The 20,408-nt window shown below is 42.8% G+C and overlaps 1 protein-coding gene across 1 annotated transcript in view; it reads right to left on the reverse strand.

The window, feature by feature from the left end:
* Positions 1-19,805, reverse strand: part of KIT (KIT proto-oncogene, receptor tyrosine kinase) — a 73,802-nt gene extending 53,997 nt beyond the window's left edge. Inside the window, exon 1 of the mRNA XM_008163787.4 lies at positions 19,639-19,805. Coding sequence (XP_008162009.2) covers positions 19,639-19,702 — 64 coding nt within the window. The 5' untranslated portion in view covers positions 19,703-19,805. The remainder of the gene's footprint in view (positions 1-19,638) is intronic.
* Between the last annotated feature and the right edge of the window lie 603 nt (positions 19,806-20,408).

The raw sequence follows: 20,408 nt of genomic DNA on the forward strand, positions 1-20,408 counted from the left end.
CACAAGTACTCCTGTTCTTCTTTTTGCGGATACAGACTAACACGGCTGTTACTCTGAAACATACCATAGCATTTAGAAAGCAAAATCCATGACTTATGAATGCTCCAGTAAAAATCTACATTTCGGGGTATTGATACAAAAAATGCAGAACAATTATTTCTAAGCCACATAGAATAATAGGCTCCTGCCCCAAACTTTTAACAACCTAAATTAAACTTAATGTACCGAGCGATCAAACTAAGGATCTGATCCAAACTAAGGATTAGTACATCTGTACATTAGTACATCTGATTAGTACATCAAACTAAGGATCTGATCCAAAGCTCATTGAAATCAATGGAAAGACATTGCACGTGTGTCTGCTAGGGAAGGGAGTTGGGGAGTTGGAGAATGAGGGTTACAAAAGTGAAAGACAACAAGATATGCTTTGTATTACGCATCTAAATATCTCTGATCTTTAAAAAAGAAGACTAATTAACTTAAAGTAGTATGGTTTATAGGTAGTAAGTGGGATGAAGACTGTGTGTGTATATGTCTCTGGGAAGAGTGATCAAGTGATGGAAGCCTGAAGATTTTTTTCAACAGCTTCTGATCCCCCTAATCCCAAACAGATTGTATACACCTTTTTAACATCAGAAACAGGACTATGCCTACAATTGGTTTTGAACAGAGCTGGGGCACATGCAGGAGCAAACTACAGATACATGAAGTTAGTGTTCCATAGCTAAACAGTCACTTTCACCCACCCCTATTGCCTTAGTTTATCAAAGCTTGTTTAATTATTAAAATGCTGGGATCAACTGTGAGCAATTGGAAAAAAGAACTGAAGTACCCTGGAAAAAGCTTCGTAAGCCACAAAGTTGGGGGATGGGGTATATGGCAATAGTGACTTCTGCAACAGAAGGGAGAGCTGGAAAATAGGGCTGAAGGAATTAGAGAATGATACTGCTTTAGATAATACTGATGAAGAGAGAAATAACCATCACAAGTCAAAGTGGAGGGATCCTACAAAGATCAGGAGATGTAAAAAACAAAACAGCTTTGCTTCTGGAGTGTGTAACAGTGGAAAAATCTTAAGTGAGGAATCTTGGATTCTTGTTAGCTTCAAGCCATTTGAGCTTTAGTGCTTGTGTAATAGGGAAAGGCACTGACAGGTGGAAATTTACATCATGTTCGTAAGCACCTTTGTGTTGCCCCAAGCTATCAAGCACATAAAAGAGATTGCATTGCAGTTGAAGAATGAGACTAGGGCCTTGTCTACACTTACTGGGGGTTCAATGCATGGTGATCGATGCATTGGTGGTCGATTTAGCGGGAAGACCCACTAAATCGACCGCATATTGCTCTCACATTGACTCCTGTATGTCACCAGAACGAGAAGTGTGAGGGGAGTTGATGGGAGAGCATCTCCAGTCGACATGGCGTAGCGTAGACCTCACAGTAAGTGGATCTAAGTACGTCAACTTCAGCAACATGAATAACGTAGCTGAAGTTGAGTAACTTAAATCGATCTCCCTCTGTAGTGTAGACAAGACTTAGGAGTCAGGAGATCTGGGTTCTACTCCTAGCTCTGACATGGGCTTCCTGTGCAACCTGGGCCCAATCACTTAAACTTTCTGTGCCTCAGTTTCCCCCTTGCCATACAATTATCAAATATTAATGGAATCGGGAGTTTATAGCAGGTCTGCCATGCACAAAAGTGACCAGGGTACACTTTCAGAAGTGAGTCTTAGAAAATCTGTATGAGAAGATTCTTACACATTAAAGATAGATCAGCCAAAAACCCCATCAGGAATATAACTTAGTTGAGCTTTACAGTAGAACCAATATCATGTGAAAGACATTAACTGAAATGTAAATACAAACTTCAATATACAGATTCCTAACATTCTAATTTTCTTACAATTGTTATATTTTAGTTCAAAAGACATGTGGCTGGCGAGACGAAGGAAGTTGGGAGACTAAAGGAGTTTGCCAGCAGATGGAGAAAAGGAGGTAGGATGTTGGTTCCCCCCTCCGCCCCCTTAACTTGCAAGTACTCTACAATGAAGAACTCGCATTGGGAGGAAAATGGCATGTTGCCAACATCACTACTAACTCTTCCTCTGCCTGCTCCTGAGGGGGCCCCCCTCCAGCCAGGGCATACTGACCCTGGAGGCTTCTACCCAGGCCCTGGTCTTGACTTTCTGGGAATGAGGCCTGCACATCCCCGCCAACAAAAGCAAGGCAAGGAGATCACCTCAGTGAGAGAGGTGTCTGTTGGTGGAGTCCCTCAGGAAGCAGGCAAGAGAGCTGCAAAAGGAGGTAGCTTGTTTGAATATCACCTGGGAGCACAAGGATTTCATCAGCAGGATGCACAGAGGATGTTAGCTAACTACAGGTAACTACAGCGGCACAAGAGGAAGGAGAACCAGCTGCTCTATGAGGAGGAAACTGGCTTCTGGCCACTTGGGGAGTAGACAGTGCTCCACCCCCACCCAGGTTCCCCATCCATCATGGTCAAGAACCAGTAGAATATATTGGAAACAGGCAGAGAGGGGCAGATCCCAATGTCTGAAGAGGAGGAGCCACCAGCCGCAAGACTGAAACACTGAATGGCCACTGCACCAAGAGGAAGAGGCACAGAGTGCTGGTGGGCAAGGACTCCCTTCTGAGGGGAATGGAGGCATCCATTTGCTGACCTGACAAAGTCCTGGGAGGTGTGCTACCTGCCTGAAGCCCACATCCAAGCCATTACAGAAAGGTTCTTGAGGCTCATCTGTCCCTCTGACCACTACTCCATGCTGCTCATCCCAGTGGGCACTAATGATACTACCAGGTATGACCCTGAGTAGATCAGCAGTGACTACAGGGCTCTGGGAACAAGGGTGAAGGAGTTGGGGGTTAAAGTGGTGTTCTTGTCCATCCTCCCAGTTGAGGATAAGGGCCCAGGCAGGGACACATTTATTCCAGAGATGAATGCCTGATTGTGCAGATGGTGTTATTGGAAGGGCTTTCAATTCCTTGACCATGGGATGCTGTTTTCGAGAAGAAGGATTGGGAAGAGATGCAGGGATGCTATTTAGAGGGGACATGGGGGGAGCCTTCTGCCTCTCCTCTGCTCCCCCACCCCGGAGTTTTGACACATGTCCTAGCCCCACTGTGGAATGTGAGTTCTCCAGAGAAGAGGTGCTGCTCCCAGCTTGTGCCCCTGGGGCAAGGAGTCAGTGTTTTGTTTACAAACAGAGGCAGGGTGATTAAGATAAGAAAGGGCTGGAAATTAAAAGTTAAATGAGTCTTTAAAAAGGAATCCCTCTGCGGGGAAAGGGGGGGCTGTTGAAGGGGACTCTGAAGAACTACCTGTTTCAGAAGATGGAGGAAGCAACCAGGGAGGCAGCCATTTTAGGGTATGTCTACACTGCAAACAAACAAACAAAACAAAACCCTAGCAGCAAATCTCAGAGTCCAGGTCAACAGACTCAGGATCGCGCTATCGGTCTAAAAATAGCCATGCAGACATTTGGGCTCGGTCCAGAGCCTGGGCTCCGAGACTTTCCCCCCTCTCTGCTATTATAGTCCCATAGCATAATCCCCAGAAGCCCGTCAGTTGACCTGGACTCTGAAACTCATTGTCATGGGTCATCTTTTTGTCTTCCTTCCTTTCTTTCTTTTTTTTTTTTTTTTTTTTTTTTGCAGTGCAGACATACCCTTAAATTTCATTCTGATAAAGAGGGAAAAATTGGGTGCAAATCTGAAGGTGGAACGCCATTTGGGGGTAAATGATCATGAAATGGTAGATTTAATTGTTCTAAGGAAAGAAAGGAATGAGAATGGTAGTATATGGACAATGGACTTCAAAAAAGCAGAGTTTAACAAACTCAGAGAACTGGTAGGTAAGCTCCCATGGGAAGAAAATCGAAGGGATAAAGGAGCTCAGGAGAGCTGGCAGTTTCTCAAAGACAGAATATTAAAGACATAACTGCAAACTATCCCAATGCAAAGGAAAGAAAGAATAGTAAGAGGCCAATATGACTCCATCAGTAGCTCTTTAATTACCTGAAAATAAAAAAGGAATCCTACAAAAAATGGAATTATGGACAAATTGCTAAGGAGGAGTACAAAAGAATAGTATACGCATGTATGGACAAAAACAGGAAGGCTAAAGCAAAAAATGAGTTACACCTAACAAGAGACATAAAATGCAAGAAGATGATCTTTAAATATTTTAGGAACAGGAGACATATGAAGGAAAGTGTAGGTCCTTTACTTAGCGGGGAAGGACAGCTAATAACTGATGACATCAAGAAGGCTGAGATATTTAATGCCTATTTTGCTTTTGTCTTCACTCAAAAGTGACCAGATACTCAACACAATTAATATTAACAAAGTATTCAAATTGGCAAAGCCTGATGAAATTCATCCTAAGGAACTAGCAGAAGGAATCTTGGAACTGTGAGCAATTATTTTTGCGACCTCATGGAGGACAGGTGAGGTCCCAGAGTATTGGAGAAAATTAGTATTTATCTTTAAAAATGGGGAAAAAAGATGACCCAGGGAATTACTGACTAGTCAGCCTAACTTCAATACCTGGAAAGATACTGAATAAAATTATTAATCAACTTGTAAGTACCAAAAGGAAAAAATTTTTATAAGCAATAGCCAACATGGATTTGTCAAGAACAAATCATGCCAAATCAACCTAATTTCCTTCTTTGAAAGGGTTACTGGCCCAGTGGATAGGGAGGAAGTAGTAGATATGATATATCTTGATTTTAGTAAGGCTTTTGACACAGCCCCATATGACATTTTCATAAGCAAACTAGGGAAATTACCATATGGTGGGTACACAACTGATTGAAAGACCGTACTCAAAGAGTAATTATCACTGGTTTGCTGTCAAACTGAGGATGTATCTAGTGAACACTCACAGGAGTCTGATACTATTCGATATTTCCACTAATTACTTGGATAATGAAGTAGAGAGAGTATGCTTATAAAATCTGCGGATGACACCAAGCTGGGAGGAATTGCAAGCTCATAGGAGGACAGTATTAGGATTCAAAACAACCTCGACAAATTGGAGAATTGGTCTGAAATTGACAAGATGAAATTCAATAAAGAAAAGTTCAAAGTACTACTCTATGGAAGGAAAAATCAAATGCACAACTACAAAATGGGGAATAACTGGCTAGGCAGTAGTACTGTTGAAAAGGATCTGGGGTTATAGTGGATCACAAATTGAACATGATTAAATTGTGAAAAAGGCTAATATTCTTGGGTTTATTAACAATAGTGTTATATGCAAGACATGGGAGGTAACTGTCCTTCTCTACTGGGCATGGGTGAGGCCAATTCTGTGCACCACACTTTAAGAAAGATGTGGAAAAATTGGAGAGACTCCAAAGAAGAGCAACAAAAATGATAAAAGGTTTAGAAAACCTGATGTATAAAGAAAGGTTTGAAAAACTAGGAATATTTAGTCTTGAGAAAAAAAGACTGAGTAGGAACTTGATAACACTCTTCAAATATGTAAAGGGCTGTTATAAAGAGGACTGAAAGCCAGACAAGAAATAATGGACTTAATCTGCAGCAAGGAAGACCTGGGTTAGATATTAGGAAAATCTTTCTTAATATAAGGATAGTTACGCACTGGAATAGGATTCCAAGAGAGAATGTGGAATCCCCATCATTGCAGGTATTTAAGAACAGGTTGAAAGAACACCTCTCATTGATGGTCTCCTTGGTCCTGTCTCAGCACAGGGGTCTGGACTTGATGACTTCTCCAGGTCCCTTCCAGCCCTACATTTCTACATTCTTTGCCGCGACAGCGCTTTAACTTTGCCACTGTAGACTAGCCCCAACTTAAGTTGCTAGTGTAGACCAAGCCTTAGAAGGCAAGATTGAAAACTCAACCTTTTCATTGCTGTCACCAAACACATGTTGCAGAAGCTGCACAAATCAGACTAATCTTTCTACAGAACGAAGTATTTGTTGTACAACATATTTAACAAAGTTAATATATGTTGATCATGCTTATTCCAAATAATGGTGCTCCTGAGCTACTTCTTTAATAGTTGTATTGAAGTTTTGAATTCTTGAATGCTCATGGTCACTAAGGGAAGGCCAACAGGATAAGATTAACATAGGTACTGATGTTTATGAAACTTGGGCTTGGAGTATGTCTACACTACCCACAATACAGCACGCCCATGGCTGCGCTGTGACGTGGGCAGTGCAGACACACTTTATCGCCGGGGGAGAGCTCTCCCGGCAATAAAAAAACCCCACCCCGAACGAGCGGTAGTAGTTTTATCGCCAGGAGTGTGGCTCCCAGTGATAAAGCGTTGTCTATACTGGCGCTTTTCAGCACTAAAACTTTTGTCGCTCAGGGGGGTGTTTTTTCACACCCCTGAACGACAAAAGTTTTTTCACTCAAAGTGGCAGTGTAGACACAGCCAGAGTCTTCAACAATCTCTGTCTTTTAACATTAACTTCCTTATCTTTTAAACCTAACACACTGAATAGGAACACAATGAAAGGCGCTGATGGTGACAAGAATTAAGGTATTACTGGTAAAACCCCCAACCGAGTGCTCCAATGAGGTGGCTGGGCCCTGTTGGAAAGCAGTGGCTGCGTAGCAAGCCAGAAACTACAGAGAAGCTGGATGCAGAGCAGAATCCCAGTAACTGCATGCAGAGCTTCCATGGGGGGGAACAGGCTGTGACTGCCAGACGTTACATCTGAGTGCAGGTCTGTGCAAGACTTATGAGGGAGCGGAGCAGCAGCAACTGGGTAGGGAGCCAGTGCGTAGGGTCCTCAGTGAGAGACATTAAATGAGCCTGGCCTGGAAACCTGCAAGTTCTGGTTTGCTTGTATAGAGACTGGACTGGAGAGGGCACCCCAGGCCTGAAGAGTCTTAACTCTCAATTAGACTGCCTAGAATGCCTACCTGCTGAAGTACCTGCATTGCTTCTCTTGAGTTGCAGTACACCTAGTATGCTACTGGGGTATGGTATACTCCAGCATTGAGCAGTCTCAATAATTACAATAGCAACAAAGCATTCTAGGTACACACAGTAGTCTTATGCAACAATGAATGGAGATTTTGTGGTAGCAATCTTTCAATGATGCTGTGTTAAACAGAATTAATCCTGATGCACAACTGGACTAAATCTGGTTATAAAGAATGTCTGAACTTAAAACAATTTAAATGGTTAATTCTTACTAAAATGTACAACAGTACAGATCTGTAGTGAATATAAACATGCATTCACCCAAATAAAATATTTGCTTGCAGTAACACATGTAAAATTTGATATTTTACATGTCCTCTAGAATGACATTACCTTCTAATGTATTGTTTTCTTTTTACTCTAGTTTTCTAAATTGCTAATCAACTAATTGCTCCAATAGTTATTTTTTTGCAGCCATTATACATTTAAATAAACAAAATACAAAATAATTAAGACAGAACAATTAAAATGGATTGAAAAGCATGCTAATGGACAAAATTAGTTTATTCAAATTCTGTTTTTCATTCATCACAACATTTGCTGGTCAATTTGCTTAATGGATTTTCAATCTCCTCTTACTCTTTTTTGGTGACATTTACTTTAAAAAGTACATTATCTTTTCATTCGGTTTCCATTTTAAAAGAATGTTTCTTGTAATGAGCACAAGCTCGAAATGTTGCTTTCTGGATTTTTGTGTAAAGGTAGTTTCAACAAAGGCAAGTGAAAAAACTTGGAGCATGTAGTTTTTTCCCCTCGGATTGCAATTGGAATCAATGGTTATTTGGAAAAAGCTCAATTAAGGAAGGAAACGTAGGATTTTTGGCAATGTGAATGATTATTATTTCAAGCCGTGGCAGCAACTTTATCAAATGGTAGCAATTTCATTAAAGGAGCACTGGTAGTCATCTATGCAGTGCCCTCAAAGGGGAAAAGGATACCAATAACGGTATAATTATATTACTCCTACATTGGACCACATTAAATACCACATTAGAGGACCAAAGCTTTTTACTATCGCTACATATTTTATTTTGTATTAATTTTTTCAACAAAATTACAGCAATGAATAAGCCACACTATATATTATATGCTTTATGCTTTTAGGTTCAGTTTTCATTTAGTGAAAAAATTGACACAAGAAAGACCCAGACACAGACTCATGACATTAGTGTATATTGATTACAAAATGTTGTTTTAGTCATGACCTATCTTAGGCCTTGGCTACATTGGCGCTGTACAGCGCTGCAACTTGCTGCGCTCAGGGGTGTGAAAATGCCCCCCCCCCGAGCGCAGCGAGTGCAGCGCTGCACAGCGCCAGTGTAATCAGCGCCTGCAGCCCTGCACACTCGCTCGCAGCGCTGCAAACTACTCCCCTCGGAGAGGTGGAGTACTTACAGCGCTGCGAGAGCTGTATGTACTCCACTCCGCGGCAGCGCTGTGAATTCCCAAGTGTACCCAAGGCCTAAGATACTCACATGGCTCCATTACCACATTATGAAAGACATCACACTTGCATATAATGCATCTATATGACACCAAGTTTTTGTTTGTTTCCGCATTTAATTGCCCATGTCAACAAATTTTCTTCATTGCATCTGTGTTTGAAAATTTTTATATAGTTCTGAATACTCTTTATATATATTTCCATTTTCTAAATATTCATAAACTTTGCTAATATTTGGGATGTCGCTACCCATTTCTTGGTGTTCACTCTAAGACTCTCTGTTACTCTAAGACTAAACTCTTCTACCAACTTGTGTATACATATTTTTAAGAGGGGCATCTCTTTGTACTTAGGTCTATAGAAATGCCTTTGTACATATTGCTCTAGTATATATGTTTTATGATTTGTGGCCAGGAAACACTATGTAGGGCAGAATAGCTGCTGGTTGGCAGCATCTCCGGAATTTATACCATGGTTAGCAAAACCTGCTTCATGTAGTCGTTCTAGAATTCTGTAAAATCTGTGTAAAATTTCGTTTTGGAAGTGTCATACAGATAGTGAGTCAGATGCATTTCTGACAATCTGTCATATTTCTTCCTAGTCTACTTTTGACAAGGAAATATAACTAAACCTCACATTTTAACTTTTATCTCGGATGTCAGCATATATTACAAATAAGTCATTTATATATATTGCGTGCAAGGTTGTCTTTACTTTCCTAATATATTAACACAATCCTCTAAGAGATTTATTTTTCAATGCACAGTTTAATTGCTTATGCAGAGTTGATTGTAGGTAGTTGCCCATAGAAAGTGCCATGTGATAGAAGCAGGTGATATGTTTTGCACAAGACATGGCAGGAATCTAATTAGTCAGTATTTATTGCTTGTTTATTTTTACATCTACTTGTCCATTCGCTTATAAACACACCTACCTTTGTGCTATCTAGCTAGAGGTATTTTCATCTTTGGCAAAATTAAAGAGGCAGTGAAACAGATTCTGACCTCCACTTACTCCAGTGTAGCTTCATTTATTCAAAGGAGTTACTATGGATTTACACTGGTGTAAACACTTCCAAATCTGGCCCTTGTATTCAAAAAGCAAATGACTGCAATGTAGCCAAACACGAATGCAAATAAATTTTAGACAGTCTTTGAAGAGATCTCTTTGTGAGAGAGTCACCATTTATATTTGCTTAATGTCACGTAGTCAAAGGCTGTGCTTTTTTTGTAACCAACAGTTTGTTTCATTAGTTCATGGCTCAATCCCAATTTTACCACACATCTGCAAGCCCCCTCGAGCTCGTAGTCTACACAGTGTATATATTGTGTACTACACTTCCCTAGTCCAGCTCTGCATACAATCTGGGATCCTACGGACATCCCATACAGGCCATCTCCACCATGGCCCCACCGCCTGCTTGGAATGGCAGTAATAGAAGAGGCCACGAGATCTGTCTGCTGTAAAGGTGGGGCCAGAGGACCCACTGTTGCTCCTCTTCAGGGAGGCTGAGACCTCCCTCCTCTTCTCCGGCACACTGCTCTGTCCTTAGGGAGGCTGTAGTCCAACCCAGAAAGAGGAAGACTGTAGCCTCACTCATCCAGCAAAGGATCCTGTGTCAGGTGTATACATCTGCCATCTCAGTCAAGAGCCCTACTGGGTTGGTAGCAGGAGCCTCCCGACTACACACACGGTCCTCTGTTAAGCAAGGTTTTGAAGTGGTGGCAGCACACTCTACTTCTGGACTACAGGCTACCTGGGTCATTCCTCTTGCTCGGGCCAGTGCTCCTTGTCTTCAAGCAGGAGGGATGGGTTTTGGTCTAGGAGGAGGGAAACTTCAAGTTTCCCAGTACTTCAGAAGAGTCATGGATATGCACAAGGCGGGCTTCCTGCCACAATTGCAATTTGAATTAATACAATTGGTCCAGTGTAAGTGGCATCCCATATTGGCATCTTGCATGGATGGAGTGTGCTTTATGGGTGGCACTTGAAAGTGTCCAGCTATTTTTATTCCCTCAATTTGTCCTCTTTTTACTGCACTGTAATACACTCTTTCAATATAATATTAACATAGCTGTGAAGATATCAGAATTAAAGAACAAATTAGCAATGCATTGTACAATACCTGGAAATTAGAAGTGTTATGGAATAGGAAGCCTTGAGATTCTGTGCTACAAATAAATAAATAAATAAATAAAATAAAAAAGCCTACCACCCTATGGGGAAGAAACATTAATTTTGCTGAAGTTAATGTGACATTTCTAAGTTACAAAATTATGCTTTTCCAACCATCAAAAGAATGCTTCTATTCCACATCTGTGTTGCCTTGCTAGCCAGCTTCCTGGGTTTAACAACAGTTTTGTCCTTCCTATCCAACTCCCTTTAAGCCAAATAGTCATACTGCAAGTAGTCAAAATGCAGTGGTGCCTACTCTCCGAATATTTATGAGTCTTGCGATATTTGGATTTAAAAAAAAAACAGCCCCACCTCCTGGAGTCATGTGAATGTGAGTTTTGGCTTTCATTACGAAAATTTGCAAGTTTCTAGCTTTCAGAGGAAAACTTGAAAATATTACTAATGGCACCCTAGAAGCTCAGAAACCAGAAAAATAGAAAACTCAAAATGCATTATTTGGAAAAAAAAGTGATTTATAAGGGAATATCATGATTTGGGTTGTAAATATGATTTTTGAATGTTTAAGGTTGGCAATATGCAAAACAACATTTGTTTCTGAGTGTTTTACACTTAATTTGGAGCTTTTTCCCTTACAACTCCTTAGTTTTCTGAATGACAGGAGATTACTAGTGACGTTCCTCTTTAAAGCCATCCAGCTCAGGTTCTTCAACTCAGCATTTGTATCAGGCCGTTCACTTGTTAACAGTCCACTATATGCCATGAGGAATACACCAGTTCACCATATGTGGAACATTGCCAGTTTGAGACTACTACCGACAGAAAACAGAAGGAAATGTTGGTCAAAAAACACCTTTGTCATCTCTCTGCCCAACCATTATAACTCATTTATCATGCTTCCAATAAGCACTAATATGGAAAGTAACAGCCTATCTGATTCAAATCTAAATTCTCAAATTTCACTTACAAAGCTCTCAAAAACAAACACAAGTCAGCTTTATCTTCGTAAGCTTGTGCATCATCAACCTATGTTCCCTTCACCACTCATATCTATCACTACAGTTATCCCATTTATCTACTGAAGTTTTCCCAGTATCAAGTATTTAGTAGTTCTATTTCATGATTCTGTACTCAGCTGTTGGCTGAGATTTCAAATGCTAATCACTTGATGTTTTCAAATGCAAAACTACAGAAATGTGTGGTTGATTATGTTATTAAATAGTGCTTAATTTTAGTTAAGTTGCCCTCAGGTGATTTGTGAAGAGCAGTACAGAGTTATTTATTGTGTATCTGCATTAGAAAAGATCAAAAACAAAACATTTATTGGGTAACCTACTTTTTGGAGTAATCCATCAAAATATCAAAGAATAAATCCACTAAGAGATTAACATTTACTGTACCTTCTAATTATTGTAACCCTGAAAATATGTCACATTCACTCTTCAAATACAGATGTTTACACTACTCTTTTATCCTTTTATGAAAAACTGCAGCAATCTTAGCCAGTGAGCAAACAATACATTTCAATTTCCGGTGTCAGATCCCAAGCCAATGAGACGACTCATGTGTAAAGTTAAACACATGCATGACTGTTTGCAGAATTGGCTTTTAATAGCAGTTAGGTGCCTAAGTGCCCTTTTGAACACCCTTCCAGTCTCTTAAAATTCATAAATAAAACAAAATACCCCAACAGTAAAAATAGCAAAGCAAGAGAGTTGTTTTAATCAGTTTTCTAACTAGTTCTGTGCATTCTCGTCAGAGTTTGATTTTAAATAATGAGCAAAAGCTTTGGAATGAGAGAAAGGTTTAAATAGAAGACTGGGTTTTCACCTTCAGCTGCAATTCAGCTTTTGCCATAAACTGAACAATAATCTGAACACTGAGGAACAGAACAACAATTTTGGGAAGTGGGGGAATCAGGTAGAACACTAATCGGGGGACCAGATGTCCCGATTTTATAGGGACAGTCCCGATTTTTCTGTCTTTTTCTTATATAGGCTCCTATTACCTCCCACCCCCGTCCCAATTTTTCACATTTGTTATCTGGTCACCCTAAATACTAATGAGCAAAAACAAGGCAAAGAGCTATACATAAAATGAAAAATTGTGCCACACTGAAGACTACTTAAAGTAAAAATTATTTTCAGGATATTAGAACTCATTTCCTCTTGTCCTTTTTTAAACAGCTGAAAGAGACTTGAGGAAGTGAGTCAAAATCCTGGAAGATGTTTGTACTACACTAAAAAGAAAAACATCTGTAAAATAACGTGTGCATATATACATTGAGAAAGATAATGTGCAATGGCTTCATCTCTCATGCATTTACCTTCATCAGTGAAGAGTGCAGGACAGCCCAAAAGTGGTTTAACCTTGAGCAACTACTGTCTCTCCTTACCAGACCAATATCATAATAGACCTTCTGTCATGTATTGTATATAAATATGTTGTTGAGTCTCTTTGATGCTTTGAAGTTCTGGTTTTTTCCCAGATTTCTTACTTTAAGATTTTTTCAGATTATTTACTGAAAACTCAGGGTGCAAAGAAACTTTTCTTCAAAATATAAATACATAGCATTTTATGTTTAGTCTAACTGAATGATAGATTTGTTACAAAATATTTAAAATATTTTGAATCTACAAAGAGTTATACAGTAATTACAACAAATGTATACATTGTATTAAATTCAACAATAGAATATACAGAATAGAGAGGCAGCATTAGGCCACAGAAGAGAACTGGAAGTCAAGCTAGGTTGAAATTCTTCCGTTTGATGGGGCTAGGATTTCATTCCTAGAAGTCTATTCCAGACTTTGCCCTGGCTTACTGTTCAACGTAGGTCAAGTCACAACCTTTCTGCCTCAGTTTCTCCATCTGTAAAACTGAGTAATACTTATACCTCTGATCTACATATGTGCAGGAAATATTGTTGAAACAATACAATTTATAAGAAGTTACTGAAGCAAAATGAAAAGTATGGGAAGATTCACCATAGCCTAATTGTGTTAAGAGTTGGAATAATTTATGTCAATAATAGTGGCACTGTGTTAGAAAAATAGCACACAGAAATGTCACCAATTTGTATCAATAGTATTTAAATTAGATTTGAATATAAATCCTGCTTCTTCCCAAACCCTGCACATTTTCTGTTACACAGCAATGAGTAAATCCTAGAGGAATCAAATGTAGTCACATGATCACAGCAGTTTCCCAGTGACTCTGGCAGGAAAAAAGTACAGTATTGCACAATCCTTGACATTTCCATTCTGCTCCTGGCAGCGCTTCAGGCAATGATATGTGCAGGAGACGCATACCTATACTCACTGCTGTGAGGAAGGGAGGAAAACGCAAACAGAATTGCTGGGAGATGGGGGTAAAACAAACACAGAAATGGAGAGTTGGGGAATCAAATGGGTTGAGGGGCCAAACAAATAGCTTAGCAACAGTCTATGTGAATTTTTAGCAAGCTCAGTCTCTCTCCCCCGGGGCTGGAAGGCGTTGGGAACATAATGGAGATGGACACGCATCCTTCCAGGCAGACGGCACACTTTATATTATTGTTTAGTTGTCTGAATAAGAGTGTTGATGGGCTCTGAAAGGAACCATGCCAAAACATAGCAGCAGAGTGAACGGGATGAGAAGATTTCCAGGGAGTGTGGGAGGAATAACAAAAAAGGGCTAGATCCACAAAGGGATTTTTGGCACCTAGCTGCCACTTCAGGTGCCAAAATGTAGATCCTCAAACACCCTGCTCACGTCTGCCGGCATCTAAAGTCCCTAGGTGCCTAAATTTTCTCTGGTAAAGTCCCCTCAGCACCTACAAAAATCGGCCAGTGACAGTGTGCACTGTGCAGTCACCTCAGGTGGATGCCTAACTCATGCCTAAGCCTCAGTGCGATCCTGAAGCTGGCCCTGCTCACCTTACCTGTGGGGAAAACCTGTGGACACTGTCAGAAGCTGTTTTACATGATCAGGCCTCACACAAAACAGTGGAGGTGGTGATAGTTCCAGGCCTGTTTATAACTTTTAGCCCAGTGGTCAGGGCAGTCATCCACAATGTGGGAGACCTGGTTCAATTTCCCACCCAACCTGATATGGAGAAAGGACTAGAATTGGAGTCATCCCCTCCCAGGAGAGGCCCTCACTACTGGGCTGTGGAGTATTCTGGGGCTGGTCTCTCTCATTCTCTCCTGTTGAAACTGTTCCGCTGCATATAAATAATTAATTAAATATGCACAGAAGCAGAAGGCCTGGAACCTGGGTCTCTCACATGGTGATTACAATAACCACTGGGCTATAGACTCATTCTCACTCTTTTCCACAGCTCTGTGGTTAGGGCACTCTCTTGGGAGCAGAAGACGCAAGTTCAAGTCTCTACTCTACAGCAGGCAGAGGGGTGAATTGAGCCTAGGTCTTCCACATTCTGGGTGACTGCCCTAACCACAGGGCTAAAAGTTATAAGGCAAGGTGCCACCACCTCCTCAATATTTTTAAAGAGAAAGTTTAGGTGCCTAATTTCAGGAGAGTGTTCATAGCTGTGAATCCTGAGCAGAGGGAGGCACTTCCCACCTGCCAAGACAGAAGCGCCCGAAGGATAGGGCTTATAAACCCCCTCTCTCCTGGGCATTTCCTATTGGTTAGTGTAGGTGGTACCCTGTTAAGCTTGCTGACTTTTGTGGATTCCATTCTTAGATGCTTAACTCTGTGTCATGCGTTGTACAGGGTGCCTAACTCAGGGATGTGAATTCTACTGGGCACCTAAACAGAAGGTGTTGCAGTGTTGAGTCCAAGTCCCCGCAGGGGAAGCCTGAAGATTCTAAAAGAACATCCCACAAAAAGAGTGTATGAACTAAAAAAAAAAAATAAGCCAAGGGGAGAAGGTGGCAATAAACTGAGATGCAGAAAGGACAGGGAAAGAGCACAAGGACAGGGAAAGAGCACAAAATACCAGCAGTGAAGCGAGGGGGCTGAAGACATGAATGGCTTAATTTCACAGGAGAAACCATATTAAAGTTTAGTTTTGTACCAACTCATTCTCTTTTTGCAAAAGTGAGGGAGAGGCAGGGGAGGAGAGAAACTCTTGACTATCTGACAAAGAAATTAAGTGCGATATAAAACACAGACACACACATACACACCCCCCCCACACACACACATATAAACAGACACTTACCCAAAGACAAACATTTTTACTATAGTGAGTCTTACATACTATTCACTTCTCATCCCATTCTAATTCATTAATTCTCATTCACAATTGACTTCTCATCAATATTAGTAAATTCATCTAAGGTGCCATTCAAAGCAAATAATTCCAGAAAATGTGTCTGAATCTAATCAAGTAAGTAATCAAGAGAAAGAAATAACCTCCCCTGCACCTTCTACTCCTTGACACAAGAGCCTTGATTTGGTGACCTTCAGGACATGTTGCAAGGCTGACCTGTTTTCCCAGGCTTTTCCTGAGGAAAGGAAAGGCTGACTTGAAGGTCAGGGACAACCAGAAGACAGTCTGGGATCAGAAATGGTATCTGGAGGTTAGTAGACATCAGGGGAAGTTAAATATAATAATCTTGTATATGCTTACAAGAAGTTTGGAGAGTAACCTCTTGTGGGAGGGGTTGTTTGTTGTTGGTTTTGTGGCCCTTTTGACCCATGTAATTTCTGAACAGAACTAGAGCACTGAACTGGTATTTTATAAATGTAAATAAATATGGGCTAGAAACTTAGGCGAGGCCATGCTCAGCTTCACCACACCTAACTTTTAAGTCCCTAGAAAATCATTGGGACTCAAAGCCTGAGTTTGGCACCCATGCACCCTATACAATGAATGGGGAGAGACAGGCATCTTAGAATGCAATTCACAAAAGCCAGCATGCCAGGTGATGCCTTGCCTAAACTAGCCAATGGGAGATACCAAGCTAATGGTTTATACTAAGCCTAGCCTTCTCAGAGACAGGCACCTGTCTGGGCTGCTCCGGCCACTTGGGATTCTCAGTCTTGGTCTACACTTAGGGTGACCAGACAGCAAATGTGAAAAATCGGGACGGGAGTGGGGGGGTAATAGGAGCCTATATAAGAAAAAGACCCCAAAATCGGGACTGTCCCTATAAAATCGGGACATCTGGTCACCCTATCTACACTACAAATTTGTGTCAATATAACTATGTCGCTCAGGGGTGTGGCTTCTCCTGTCAACATAGCTACCACACCTATGCCGATGGGAGAAGCTTCACTAAGGCCTGGTCTACACTGGGGGGGAATCAATCTAAGTTACGCAACTTCAGCTACGGAAGTCGACGTACTTAGATCTACTGACTGCAGTGTCTTCACTGTGGTGAGTCAACTGCTGATGCTCTCCTGTCGACTCCACTTGCACCTCTCGCTCCAGTGGAGTACCGGAGTCGACGGGAGAGCGCTTGGCGGTTAACTTATCGTGTCTAGACTAGACACGATAAATCGACCTCGCTGGATCGATCGCAGCCCGCCGATCCGGTGGGTAGTATAGACAATCCCTAAGTGGCACAGCTGCACCGGTGCAGCTGCAGCGCTGTAAGTGTAGACAAGCCCTCAGCTGCACACCTATGCCATTTTTTGCAAGAAGCTGGGGGAAAGAGGGAAGAAGGGCAGGAGGAGGACAACCTCCCTCATAATAACTTTTAGCCCAGTGTTTAGGGTACTCACCTGGGATGTGGGAGACCCCTGGTGGTTCACATTCCCCATAGGAAGGGATCTGCTACTTCAAGTGAATGCCCTAACCACTGAGCTATGGGAGACTCTGATATGGGGCTCCCTCACTCGGTCCTGTTGAAGTTGTTCCACTGTGGCTAAATAATTACAAAATTAAATGGAGGAAGGAGACGGCCGCTCCCAATGTGCTAACCACCAGGCTACAGAGTCTCTCTCTGTCTCTTTTTCTCTCTCTCTTGGCTGTTCCACTGTGGATAAATTAAAGAACCATTGGGCCAGAAAGAGTTATTTGCAAGACCCCACTTTCAAGAATTGAGAGAGCAAGTTCAACCACCTTTCATTTTCATGCTTCCCTCCAGCCCTTAGCTTCAAATAAGACAAGGGAGGGAGGAATCAATTGTTTTAAGTTGTCAGGTTTCCAATTCTGATTTCAACAGTGAGCTGAATTCATCCCTGGTGCAACTCCTTTAAATCATTAGTGTTATCCAAGGGATGATTTTAGGACACTGAGAACATTTGATGGTTTCTCCCCTACACATCTTTTATTAAATATTTTGATGGGGGAAATCCTGAATTTGTCAGCTTGATATATCAGTTACTGTACTGACAGATTGTCATCGGTAGCTTGAGTTGGGTTTGACATTGCCTGACCTATACAATCTAAATCCGGATGATGGCAACTGCTCAGGTTTCACACATATGCTAGTTGAGACTGATTCTGCCACCTTTTTCATGTTGAGTACTTTACTTCTACTGCAAGTTGTCCCATTTATTTCAGCAGGACTACCTGCAGAGTCAGGTAAAACTCGGCATAAAGGTGATAGGAATTGCTATGTGCCTGAGTCTGAGTGACCTGTCCAAACAAAAGAGGGCAATAAATTAGAATGACAATGGCATGACAAGCATGCATAGTTGCTGTCCCATCCGTACCATCAACTCAGTTCTCCAGTTCATTAGGCACAGCATGAGTGAAATGACCTAAAAATCCACAAACCAGTGCAAGAACTAGAAAGCCTCCTTTAAAAGAGGGCTTGACAGGTATTCTTACTTGGAAAGAACAGGTGATTAAAAGTTTCTCACAAGACTGACAAAATGCATAAATACGCTGACTGGGAGATGCTCTACTAAATTCAGCAATGTAACAGTGCCCTCAAAATGATCTGTGTAAAATGAATGAAACCAGCGACAACCCTGAAGACTACATTTCACTTACACCTTCACCTCTGCTGCTGAAAGCCGGACTCCTGCTCTTGAAAGTATTTCTCATTACCATTTCTGTTGTTTAACAGCCATCTGACCACAGAGTCATTTTGTACCGATTACCAGACGGTTTACTGCCAAAACAACCCAACCCGGGCAGATGCAAGACCCCTCCCCCACCGACAGATAATAGTTCTCTGAAGAACAAAAAGGTGGATTAACTACTAACACCCCTTCCCTAGATGTGGGAAGCACTTATACCAGGGCGCGTGTAGTGTAGCCTGATTCGCACGCCTGAATAGGAAATATTACCAAAAAATGCAGCTGCCATTTGCTCAGGAGCAGTGATTGTTTCTGCTTCCCTCACAGTAGTCCATTCGGACACTGCAATAGCTATCAAGCTACCACGCTGCCCCTCCAAAACCAATGCAAGCCTGACTTCAGGGAGCACTACAGCAGCATAACGAGACTGGGCATTGGAGGGCGGCAAGGAGAGCTCACGCGTCTCCAAAAATCGCGCTCAAGCTATTCATTGGCAGGACGAGCTATGCAAGGACTTGCCAAAGTTCGTGCAACTGAAACTCAGGTCAGTAGTCAATGCAATGCAACAAATACCCAGCCCCCTGTAGCAGGAGGGACCTCTAAGTAATGCGAGGAACCTGTCCTTTGTGTGAGCCGCTGCTTCTCCTAGTTACAGCGCCAGAGTTTTCACAATAAAGACAGCTGGTGCGGCGAGCTGGTCAATCTTTATCAATGGAATGGGGGTAAAGAAAACCAGACTTTCCTTCCCCGGCAGAGGCATAGGTGCTGGGTTTATGGTCAATGGCTCTCAGTACCATCTCCCCATCCTCCCACCCCACTACACAAATTGTTCAAGCACCCCTAGGCAGAGGAGCAGAAATAAGTGTTTGCAATTCTCCACGAACGCCTCCACGCACCCCGGCACTGCACTGCTACCAGCCCTACCTGTCCCAGCGCTGCTCTGGAAGCTGAGGTGCAAGAGCTTTGCTAGCCTCTCACCGGCGACTGCACAGCCCAAGTACCAGCGGGAGAAGCTGGATGAGTGCTGCCCCTTCCCTCCCCTCACTCGCTTCTGGGAGCAGCGCACCGTCTCCCCCTGCACACGAAGCGAGCTGTGCAGCGCGGACCCCCCAGCAGCGGCTAGACCACGCGGCACAGTCCCACCTGTTGGAAAGCTCAGCAGCAGCACAGCGCCCGCCAGCTCCCAGGCCAGGTAGGAGCTTTTCATGCTGCCACTGCGCCTTGCCTGCGCTGCGCTGCGCTCCTCGCTCCCAGCACTGCCACCAGCCTCCCGCGCGCACTGACACCTCACTAGTGCGGGAGGGAGGGAGCCGGGAGCGCAGAGCCTCCCCCATCCCCAACCTGCTCCTCCTCCAGCCACGCCTCTGCCCTGCCCCCCCCCCCCCCCCTCCTCCCGGATCCCAGTCCCGGGCGGCTCAGGCAAGCCCTGCCCGGTGCTCTCTCGGGCTTCTTGGCTGGGGGCCTTCAGTGCCTCCGAGCCTCACCCGGTTCCAGGGCCGTTCCCTCCCTTTCAGCTGATGCCCAGGCGGGCCAGAAACTCTGCGGTGGGCGGGGGGATGGCTCCGTGTGTCAGCGAGAGGGGCACCAAAATTAACGGGAATTTGACTTCATACGCTAGAGAAGGGGGGACAGTATCCCGGGAGCCCGCCTAATGCACGCGGCGGGGACGCTACAGCTGGGCCACATGGAGAAGCGACCAGCCAGCAGTTTGGTCATAGATTTAAGCTCCAGCACTCATAGTGAACTGAGGGCGATGGGGATGGGGTATATTAATAGGTAGGATTGGCGTCAATCCTGCGTGTAGCCTCCGTGGGACTTCTCTACACCAGCGTTAGCCTGCAGGGAGCGCTGGGCAGGATTGGGCCCTAGCGAGAGAGCTCCTTCCTTAATAAAAAGAGCTACAGCTAAACAAA

Source organism: Chrysemys picta, chromosome 5 (genome assembly GCF_011386835.1).
Source record: "Chrysemys picta bellii isolate R12L10 chromosome 5, ASM1138683v2, whole genome shotgun sequence".
Lineage (NCBI taxonomy): Eukaryota > Metazoa > Chordata > Testudines > Emydidae > Chrysemys > Chrysemys picta.